At 37.9% G+C, this 11,273-nt stretch overlaps 2 protein-coding genes across 4 annotated transcripts; one reads left to right on the top strand and one right to left on the bottom strand.

The window, feature by feature from the left end:
• The first annotated feature begins 73 nt into the window (after nucleotides 1–73).
• Nucleotides 74–7,724, top strand: LOC111320738 (nuclear FMR1 interacting protein 1-like). 3 transcript variants are annotated; one of them, XM_022923425.2, is made up of 10 exons: nucleotides 74–523; nucleotides 870–998; nucleotides 1,856–1,918; nucleotides 3,880–3,956; nucleotides 4,448–4,540; nucleotides 5,287–5,534; nucleotides 5,947–6,102; nucleotides 6,881–7,032; nucleotides 7,318–7,365; nucleotides 7,495–7,724. In XM_022923425.2, exons 1-10 carry the CDS (start codon nucleotides 230–232, stop codon nucleotides 7,615–7,617), a joined length of 1,383 nt encoding a protein of 460 aa, XP_022779160.1. In that variant the 5' UTR covers nucleotides 74–229; the 3' UTR covers nucleotides 7,618–7,724. The 3 variants fall into 3 exon arrangements, with proteins under 3 accessions (XP_022779160.1, XP_022779159.1, XP_022779161.1); XM_022923424.2 differs by having other exon boundaries at nucleotides 75–523; nucleotides 6,878–7,032; XM_022923426.2 differs by having other exon boundaries at nucleotides 383–523; nucleotides 870–957; nucleotides 6,878–7,032.
• LOC111320740 (nuclear cap-binding protein subunit 2) lies at nucleotides 7,511–10,757 on the bottom strand. The gene is made up of 4 exons (XM_022923427.2): nucleotides 10,608–10,757; nucleotides 10,330–10,511; nucleotides 9,609–9,747; nucleotides 7,511–8,460 (listed from the first exon to the last, which is right to left on the bottom strand). The coding sequence occupies exons 1-4, from the start codon at nucleotides 10,644–10,646 to the stop codon at nucleotides 8,347–8,349; spliced, it is 474 nt and encodes a 157-aa protein (XP_022779162.1). The 5' UTR covers nucleotides 10,647–10,757; the 3' UTR covers nucleotides 7,511–8,346.
• Between the last annotated feature and the right edge of the window lie 516 nt (nucleotides 10,758–11,273).

Genomic DNA, 11,273 nt, shown 5'->3' with positions numbered 1-11,273 from the left:
CGCACGTTACTTGACGTATAAATTTTTGTCGGCAATATCCGAAGGATTGCCGGAGACTCTCCGAAGGTGCCGGAAACTCTGACTTCTGCAGATCGAAACATGCACATGGCCCCGATGGCTCGAGGAATGAAGACGCGAAGAAATCGACGATCAACGTGCAGATGAGATAAGCTCGGTCTTCTTTCCCCGTCGTTGTATTTTTCTGTCATAGAGATTATTTGAATCGAGGATGTCACAGCTACCTTTACCAAATTTTGGAAACTTTCGACCGGCTTTCAACACTGGTGGAAATCCAGGTTGGCCAATGCAAACTGCACCGTCGATTTTTGGAAGACCACACAGCTCTTCGATGAGTTTTTCACCCTTACTACCTATTCACTCTTTTCCTGGCTACCCTGGATGTCACATCATGCCTGGATTACAGCCAAATATACACATGTTACGACCTCCCTTCAACCACGTGGTATCCCAGGAAAGGAACCCATCGTTACAACAACAAAGATCACTGGCTACCAATGTCCAAGTAATTTGCGTTGTTAGATCGATAATCGATACAAGATTTTTTGTTCTGACTTGTTCATCTGTGAGAATTAGTCATTTTAAACTAAGAAAGCTCATGAAATATCAGATCTTTTGATTTGCGTTATGGAGGGTAAGGGGCTGGTATACCTGTGTGATATAAACATTTGCTTTGCAAATTAGCTATTAATTAAGGATATTACAACATTTCTGTGAGGTATCTGGTCAATTCGCCTCCACTAAACTCGCCACCACTGAGAGTCAAATCACGGCATGTATGCAAAAAGCCTACTTATATTTTTGTAAAATATGTTAATGATTAATGATATCCTATTCTCTGTTTTATGAAGGGATCAGCAAGCAAAACAACAGAAATTAGGGAAAATGTCTCCTTGAGGAAAGAGTTCAGTTGTGATGCTTGTCAGAAAGATTTTTCAAGTAAGGAAACTCTGACTGCACATTTAGGATCCCACATTCAGGTATAACATAGGGAGGTTGCAAAGGTTTATTATTTGATTTATTTGTTTGCAAATACAGAGAAGATTCAGGAAATAGGGCCTATGTTTTATCATCTCTATCTGAGAAGACTAGAATGTCTAACTATAAGCAGATGTCATATAAAAGACAGCACGTTCTCTTTGGTTATATTAAGACCGAGTATTGTTCTGGTCTGGCACTTGAACCATCAACCTCTCGCAGGGCACTCCTGTGCTCTATACCATAAGCTAAACTAATATAAACAATATTAAACTACATCTTGCTGATAGACCCAGTTTTGCCAGACTTCCCCATACTAAAATTACAGGATCACTAGGGACAGAGCTTTTTGAAAACTGTCCTGTAATCCTGTATGGAACTAGCTCAAACTTGATTTTTTTTTTTTTTTAAATGCTGACCTGGAAGTGAAGTGTGGACAGCTGCAAATGTAGCATTGTTGATCAATGTCTCAAATGTTGCTTTTACCACCATGCCAGGTTATCAGCCCGCATCTTAGGGACCTGAGACAGAGTTTTGTTGTCAGTATAATGGGCATCAGCTAGTGAAGACTGTGAAATGTTTAAAAATCATGCGACAATGATTTGGTTGATGATAATGACATAGAAAGAATCCCTTTATCTATATTTTGAGGTACAGTTTTGGAAAGTTCTCAAATTTATATGGCTGGAGTTAAGTGATATTGGGAAATGGGGTCATAAAAAAATTAAGTGTAGGGATCTCCCTAGGAAGGTTACTTAACGTTATTTGACACATTTGATTTTTCTGCTCATGATAACATTGAATTAATACAAATGTTATTGATTTTGACTATTAATATATTCATGTATTTTTTTAACAGTGTAGTTATGAGGGGTGCACATTCAAGGCTGGAAGGAAAGTCTTGAAACTTCACTGGATACAGGTCACTTGTATTTACTTATTTATTACTAATACTTATTTATTACTAATACCTGCCAAGACTAGCTAATGCTATATGCAGGTTGTGTAAATTTGCTTTTAATGTTCTCTGAAATAATAATAATAATAATAATAATAATAATAATGATAGTAATAATAATAATAAACAGTCAAATAAACAGTCAACAGTCAAACTTATTGCTCATATTTTATTTTTTGAAAACATATTTATTGTTTAACCCATTAATGGCCGCAGCTTTTGTGGAAAACTGTGTTTTGAAGCTAGTCCAGCAGATTTCGGGTCACTGTTGGGGTTTTAAAAGCTCGAACTTACCAAAAACCACTTGACAGCTCGTGCACTCGACGGCCTTTCGATCCAAATGCAAAATGGCGGCCTGAAAATCTCGGGCACGCGCAGAGAGCAAAATTTCGACATAGTTTTTGGGTTGAAAAGTCACGCCCCACTTACGACTTCTACTTTTCTCTCTTTCTCCTGCCCTTTTTTTCCCCTCTCCTTGCCTAAAGTTTCTCCTCACTTGCTGGAAATTGAGTAGGCTTCATTTTGGTGTAGAGATTTTTCAGAAACTACTCATTATTTTCAAAGCACATGCTCGGAAAGGTAGGTGGGTAGTGAAACACGATCTTCGTGCAGATTTTCCAGTCAAAGTGACACGGTTTTTTGGCTATTTCTCCAATCTCCTCCACTCAATTGCGCTCATTCTGGTATCGTCTGCAAGATATTTTCAACCCGTTCAAGTACATGCTCGAATTCGTGCTCCAGAGTTAAAATTGATGACGTCACAGGGCGTAGAAAGGGTGTGGGTCCCCATGGGCGCATACGGGCGCACTGGACGTTAATGGGTTAATGTAATTTTAACTTAAAAAGTGTCATTACTGCAATATATAAACAATAGCCTCTATTTGGCATGAAAATATGCGTTGATATGGAGCAGGGATGGTGCAGTGGTGAGAGCAGTCACTTCCCACCACTGTGGCCCGGGTTTGATTCCCAGACCTGGCGTCTCATGTGGGTTAAGTTTGTTGTTGGTCCTCTTCCTTGCTCCGAGGGTTTTTGTCTGGGTCCTCCGGTTTTCCTCCCTCCTTAAAAACCAACATTCCAAATTCCAATTCGATCTGGAACAGTGGACAAGAATAGCTACCCAGTGGAGGTCCATTGCTAAATTATTTATTTATTTATTATAGATATTTAGATATTGTCTGTTCCAAGTTGGTAATAGTTTTCCGAGAGTAAAGCTTGAGAATAACTGTGAGCTTTGAGGAACAGATACTGTAAATATATCTTATTAACCAAGCGCAAGGGCCATACTGGGAGAATATCGGCCCCGAGGTCTTGACAGTAAGGACCGAGTGCAGCGAGGTCCGTACAAAAAAGGCTGAGGGCCGATATTCTTCCAGTACGGTCCCAAGAAAGCTTGGTTAATAAGAGATTTATTACAAGACTGAAGTTCAAAGGGACACAAGGGCGGTATCATTTGGAACCATTCGGGACAGCGCCCCGTCCAATACTGAGAGAATATTGACCGGCAATAGAGCATATTGATTGGTTGATTTTAGTTATTGGCCCTCTGACTTCCCAAGTGGTGTAATAATTGTGTTTATTATCCTGGGATATTATCCTGGGATATTCCCCAGTTTTAACTTGGGAAAGATTCGGTTGCATGATGCATTTAGTAGAGAAAGGCAACTTTTCACTCCAAGGAGTGTTCAATAACTAATTTCTTCCTTCATTATCATCACATTTGTCAAGCAGACAGATGGTGAGAATAAAAAAAAAACATCATGTAGAGCATATTGTTGGATGAAATACCAGTTTCTCTAAACTAGCATTGAAAGAAATGTTTTGCTGGAGTCAAGGAGATTTGATTGTAAGATCTTGGGAGGAAAAAGGTTGATAAATTAAAAATATATGTATCAATATCAATTGATAACAATTTGTTTTTATAGACTCATGAAACTGGCAGAATGAAGATTAAGTTGGATACTCCTGAGGAAATAGAAAAGTGGAGAGAGGAAAGAAAAAGGTGTTTTTGATAGTATTCTTTATGCCCAATTGGAGCAAATTGTTTTAAAGTAATCTAGGATTCCAATTTAGTCAAGGCCTAAAGTGAGGCCCCGAGCAAAGAAAGTGGAGCAAAACCTTTATCATTGGTCAATGATTTTCATTTTATTTTTCAAAATAATCTTTGCAAGTCTAAGTTAGTCTTTGAGGATTTAAAGACAAAATTTTATTCATGGATGTCAGGGAAAGGCTTCAAGGTTTGCTTGAAGATCAATCAGTTAGAGTTTTTTTTATAATACAATGTATCTTTGCAGCCTATATTGTGGCTACCCTGAAGGCTGACTGCAGAGTCCCCCATGCTGTTTTAGTTGCCTGAAATAATGTTTGAGATTTTTTTTGTTAACATTTATATTGATTTTTTTTCTGAGAATACTGATTTTTTTCTATAAATTTTGTATTATTTTTGTCAAAAAACAATTTTTGATTTTTATTTTTCTTGTACATCTGATAAAGGAAGTATCCCACCCTGGCCAATGTACAGAAAAAAATGGAAGAAGATGCAAAGAGGAAAGCCTCTGGGCAAGTTTTAAAAACCAAGAATTTTAGGTAAGCTTAAGAATTCATGTGTCCAGGAGACCCTTTCCGTATGTATCCAGATGGAACTTTTGAGCATTACTGTCCAAATTTCAGTCTGGGTCCATTTGTAGAAACGGAGGATAACTCCATCCAACAGATTTGTTGCTATCCAGTGGATTAGTGATCAGACATACTGTGCTATCTACTGGATAGTGTTATCCAAGCTTCAAACAACTGGGGGCCTGGGGCCTGGTGAAAGGACTGGGTTTGAATAGGAGAATGTGACACGTTTATTGAGATCAATTCAATGGAAAAGGAGAGATCTAATTCACTTAGCTAGCCCATCCTTTTAAGTAAACAGACTGACATTTTTGTAAAGTAAGAGTGGCAAGTGAGAGATTTGGAAACTGAATCTGCACAGTAGTTAGGCTGATTAATATGTAAAGAGATTCTTATAATTTTTTTTAAGTTTTGATGGCAAAATTGTGAGGGTACTGAACTCTTGATCAAAAGGGTCTGGGCCCAAGCCCCAAGTGTAGGTTTAAGGAAAAATACTTCACTCTCATAGTGACTTTCTCTCTCTCTCTACCCAGGTAAAAAAAAAGGGGGGTCATAGGGAATTGTCATAAAAAAACTCCTAGAATACTGCAGGAGAAGAATTGTGGGGATTTGTTGCAAAGGGGTAACTTATGCTAGACCAGATGCACATCCAGAAGGAGCTCTACAATCTTATCTGCAGAATTAAGCTATTAAAGGTTTGTGTTTAAAATTTCAAGATACCGCAGAGGCCAGGGTAGAGGTAGATCATTTCAGCAAGGTGGTCGGAACCATTTTAACAACAGATGTCATCCAAAGAGGTTCCCACAGGAACCAAATGAGCTAGACCACACAGCTGGTGGTGACCAAGGAAAAAAGCAATTCAGAGATGTGAACCAGGAGAAGGAAGTACAACCTTCTGATAGACAATGCAATGTTGAAGATCCACTTTCACTGGTTCTTGATGATTGTGTGGTAAATGGGCAAGGTGAGTTCTACTTTTAATCAGGAGGTAAACTATGAATCATTCCAGACACCAATATTGACTGCAAATTACCTTCTTTTTTTCTTGGAAAGAGGATCACAGAAAAACTTGGCTCACGATCTCTACTCATGCTTGGTCAGTAATGTACATAGTTGCCCCCACAAGGGTGCAAGATAAAGTGAGTCAAGTGTTATGATTGGTTATTGACCAAATTGGGCCTGCTTTGCCCACCTGGGAATGCCTACTTATTTGCCGCAGAGCCTTAACTCCTTCCTTCCTATTTTCCCCTAAATTCCTGCAAACTTCAACATTAAATCAGTTGATAAGAATGCAAAATAAAACAAATTACAGTATACATTGTATTGCATTTAGCCATTTTGACATGCATGGCCAAGACATATACTTTTTCCTGCAGGAAATCAAATGGAGGAGTGTGCATCTCAAGAAAGATTGTTGAAAGAAACCCCAGCTAAATCTGACCCAGCTTCTTGTAGTGGAACATCTGGGATATCAGCTCTAAGTTCACTCTGCACAATGTATGCCAGTGATTCAGAAGAAGACAAACCATCAGGTATCATTTGGAGTTTCCCTGTACCACTGTTCGCCCTTCCACTCCCAAGATCTCTTTGGAAATTCTCCTTACTGTCTGCCATATGGGTGTAATTCTCATAATTTTAGTTTGGAAAATTTTGTACTGGATCAACTAATAATCACTTAACTGCTATTTGTTCTTGATTCCCATCACTTGTCTGCTTGAGATTGCATTGATATTGTAGGAAGAAATTCTGTCTTGGTCACACATGGGAGTTAATAGGGTCAACAGTAAATGCAAAAATTTGGGCAGTTGAATCAGAATTTCTACAGTCCATTTACCATCTGTAGTTAACTGGTAGGTAGTTATCCTTTTGGTCCTGGACAGGCTATTTTGATCAGCTGTTCAGTGATCTCTTGTAAATTGAAATCTGGTCATAATGATAGGATGGCATGGGGTGGTTAGTTTGATATTATTATACATTGTATGCATGACTAACTATAAATTGATTGACTGTGTAACTGAAGCTTGGTCAAAAGAATGAGTTTCAGTACCTGGCCATAAACAAAAACTATGATGAATGGTGCAGTTCATTTGTCATTTGATGTTGGGCTTGTAGATTGGCAGCTCCATCTTTCAAGACATTTGTAAGACCATTGATATCTTCTATTTTACAATGCTATTCAAACTCTGAGATTGGTCAGTTTTGTAATCAATAAAGTAAAAGAAAAATTTAATGTTTTTTTTTTATTTTGTCAAACAAAAAGTAATTTTGTAAAGATATTCAAGCCATACATTCTTTTTTTTTTTCCAGTAGAAATAAACAACAACACTGCCAGCCCTCCACAAGCATCAACAACAGAAGAGAAAGGTGCCACCAAATGTACATCTGCTGATAGAAATGTGAAAAAAGATCATTTCACAGGAACAAGACGACGTACCAGAAGATCAGGAAAACCAGTTTCAAAGGTAAGTATTTTAATTACAGACACTATTTGCACAGTTCTTTTAGTAAGCTCAGTGTGGCTTTGATCAACATGGGTGGAGGGGGGGGGGGGGCATTGCAAAAATATTGAAAGGATAAAAAAAAAAAAAAAACACGTAAGCCTCCATTTTGGACAAAATTTGCTTGTATATAGTATCCAAGGCAAATATCCCAGCATCTTTTTGGACCAAATGGAGGCTATTGTTTATGTGACCTCTCCAACCCACATTTCCTTAGAGTTCTTTTCTGTTTTAAAATGTTTCATCCAGGGAAAGTCTAACTTTGTGGGAGTAAGGAAGTCAACTCTACTGGAAAAGGTGAGATTACAGAAAGATCTGAAGGAAGCAAAAGCTGTTGCTAAATTTACATTACTGCCAACTCATTAAAGTGTTTTATGATCTAATCAGAAGTTATTAACACTATTTTTCTTTATTTTCTCCTCACAGTTGTTGGCACCAGATATTCGTCATGAAAGAAATTTAATTCTCCAGTGTTTGCGATATATTGTAAAAAAAAAATTCTTCATAGTAGGAGATACAAGTGTTTCAGAAAATGTTGTCAATCATTGAAATTTTGATGAGTTTGAAAATCAATTATAACTGGAAAGATACTGGTACATGGTTTTATGGACTGTATTTTTTTGTAAGATTAAAGACATCTTTGATACTAAAATTAATGAATTGGTATGGCATTAACTACCCATTCTACAAAGAAAAATATTACAACTTAAAACAACTTAATTTTAGAATATTTTTGTGCACTGGTTACTGCTTAGTGTAGTTAAAAAAAATCCATCGCTTTGTATGGTGATGCCAATTTCCTTATCAAAAGAAGGAGTGCATGTGATAGATTGCTAGATTTTCCTCCCTCCCAAACAGTCTTGTATTTTCTTATAACATATGTGGAGAAGTTGATTTTTTTGAGTAGTGCTCTCTAATATCACTGTAACAGCTTTGGTGCTTAAGAAAATCTGTACACCATGATGGCAAATGGTTCTACCTTAACTTTACTCCAGACTTGTTTGCCCTCTACTTAAGGAAAGTTCTGAGGAAACAAAGTGTTTTTTACGAGGCCTGAACCAAATTCAGTCTTGTTACTTTTCAATATTTGTTCTGTTATTTGACACTTGCACATAGAATCCTTGTGAAAGCTGTGTCAGAAAGCGCTAAACATACATTTGGACTTGCACCCCTATTGATGTTGTTCTTTACAATCAGTAGTAACTTGCACATGCTTAGAAGCTTGAGAAAGAACAGATTTTCTTTTCACTGTCAAGAACGTTGAATATTAAGCATGTGTCACCGCTTTGAGTAAGCAACTGGAGGACTAGTTATAACTCCTGAATTCTGCTGCCCTTGTTTACCGTAACCCCCTCTGCCAGGGTCAAAATCAGTTCTATACTCATCTCGCACCTGAAAATGAAGGAAAGAGAAATGTTTCTTTCACTGCTTAAACAATAAAACCCTACACATACCATCAGGTTTTAATTAAAAGCCTTCCAAGGGAGTAGGCAGAGAGTAAGGGTTATTATTTCTTGTCTGTTTTTTAGCATTATTTCTTGTCTGTTTTTTTTTTTTCTCACTGTGTCAGTCCCTTTGAATCGTGTGCTTGTAAGATATTAGACAATAGTCCCTTTTACAGTTGTGGGCTTGGTGGCCAAGCCTTTGAACAGGAGTGAGGCCTAGGGTGACCTTGTTATGGTAGAGATGTTGCTGCCTTTCAAATGAAAATTACTTTGTTATCATGCTAACTAGATACAGGTCTCTATCACAACAGGGTCACCCTTAGCCTCACTCCTGTTCAAAGGCTTGGCCACTAAGCCCACAACTGTAAAAAGGGACTATTGTCTAATATCTTACAAGCACACAATTCAAAGGGACTAACACAGTGAGAAAAAAAAAAAAAACCACAAGAAATAATGCTAACCCTTAGTCTCTGCCTACTCCCTAGCCTGCAGTGCCGGCATATTTTGGGTGCACGAGTGCACATTTTCGTATTAGGCCGCCATCTCAGATTTGGTAACTGGGGAGGATTGGGGCGAGGAAATATTTGTTAAGGGAGTAGGTGTTAAGTGGAGAAATGGGCAATGGGGGAGAGGGAGGGGAACGAAAAAATAGTAGTTTTTCCTTCCCCTCCCTCTCCCCTGTTGCCCATTTTTCCACTTAACACCTACTCCCTCAGCAAATATTTCCTCGCCCCAATCCTCCCCAGTTACCAAATCTAAGATGGCGGCCTAATACAAAAATGTGCACTCGTGCGCCCAAAATACGCCGGCACTGCAGGCTACCTACTCCCTTGGAAGGCTTTTAATTAAAACCTGAGAAATGCACAGGTAACATCATATAGACCACTTTCATAAATGGCTGCCAGATTAATATTCTTTTGTTTAAATTTAAATTAGCCCTGCTGGCCTTGTTCTCCAGTACAAAATTCAAAAGATTACATTATCTCAAGCGAGGCCAGTAGGGCTAATTTAAATTTAAACAAAAGAATATTTATACAGCAGCCATTTATGAAAGTGGTCTATGTTTCTGTGTGCATGAACCATGAAGGGCCCCACCTGCCCTCCACTTTTCCCACGTCCATACTGTCGTCCTTCTATGAAACCTGCATCCCAGTCAGTTCGTATAATACGATCATCTAGTCTTGTGCCATTAATGTACCACATTGCATTTTGAGCATCTTCACGTGTGTAATACCTTGTGCAAAGCTAAGGAAGTGAAATCATTTTAACTAATACAAGATAACCCTTGCACAACTACATCTTACTACTCGACAACCTCCCATGCACAGCCATGTGTAAACCCTTAACTTCTAAGAGTGACTATTATCCTATTTATCGTCACAGTATTACTGCTAAATTAAACATTAAGGTGATGAGAATAAAAGAAATGATCACCAACTAAAGAACTTCTTGATTGTCAAACAAATTCTCCTGGTCAGTACCACAGGAAATGTTGACAGAACAGTATTGAAAAATGTATGCAGAAGCTGGCGTGTGAAGGTTTTTTACTAGAATTAACAAATTTTACTTGAGACTGAAATCACTCTGATTTATGAACATTACAAATACAACAAAAGCCAAAAGTTCAGAGGCAAAATTTTTAACTAAAGAATGGTGACAAGTTTCTTTCATAATTTTTTTGATTCAGTGGTAAATTAATGAGCAACAACCTTTCATTGTCGCGTTTTCAGGCGCACGCGGATTTCATGATCATCTATACATATCTATAGCAAGAAAAGGTTGTCACTCCAAGCTTTATGTAAAATTAAAAGGATACTCTACGAAGCAAAATCCACAAGGAGTCTTTTTAAGTTTGTCCAGTCCCATTATAATCCTTTTCAAGTCTCCAGCCCGGGCGAATAACTCATAAATCTGTTCTTCACTTGTGTAAAATGACAGATTCCCGACGTACAGTGTCGAACTGGTTTCTAGCCTATTTTCCAGCTCTCCGCGAGTGCCCTATGATAACAACGAAACAAAGGAGAAACTTCCATTCATTTCCAAGCGCAATATCTGAATCACCTTGGGAAAAGATATCTCTGGAATTATTCTTACCCGAAAATGTTGATCTCGATATGCACTGAGCTCCGCCATTTTGTTTCAGGAAGAACAAAACCCTTTCAGGCATGTCATTTATGATTAACCTTGTGTCCTTACTTGTCCGCTGACCATTCTGATGGAGAACGCTTCCTTGTTTTAACAATGGGGGAGGGGTGGGAGATGCTAGTTGCCAGTTTAAACGATGAATGTTTTTTTCTATTTTCTTGTTACCATTCCTTTTTCAAAGAATAAAATTCTACTTAAAAGTAAATTCAATACGTGGTAGACTGTCAAGCTTTTTAGGTTAGTAGTCTATCCTCGCATCATCACTTTTTTTTCGATAGAATTCACCGCGATTCCTTCCCTGAAAGCAATATTTCGTGGTAAGGTTAAACATATTACACTGATTATATCGAACAGTTCCCGCTGAATGCTCATAGTAGCATCTGGTCGCTGGTGGCGAACTCTAATCATTTGTTTTTCTTTCCTCTTCATAAATTATGCAAAACCTGACCAAAATTCAATCTTGATTTCATTTTAGTAATTATTTGATTCTTTAAGTTGAGTGCTCTCATGGAACAAAATTAAAATGGACAATTTCTTAAAAATTATCAGCAAGAATTATTCCTCTTCTCAGGGAAAAGCCACTTTATTTGGCGGGACTAGTGCAACCAATCGCAT

The sequence above is a fragment of the Stylophora pistillata genome, chromosome 7 (genome assembly GCF_964205215.1).
Source record: "Stylophora pistillata chromosome 7, jaStyPist1.2, whole genome shotgun sequence".
In the NCBI taxonomy this organism is placed as follows: Eukaryota; Metazoa; Cnidaria; class Anthozoa; order Scleractinia; family Pocilloporidae; genus Stylophora; species Stylophora pistillata.
Note: the sequence above shows the minus strand (reverse complement) of the source record. Positions and strands in the feature narration are given on the sequence as shown.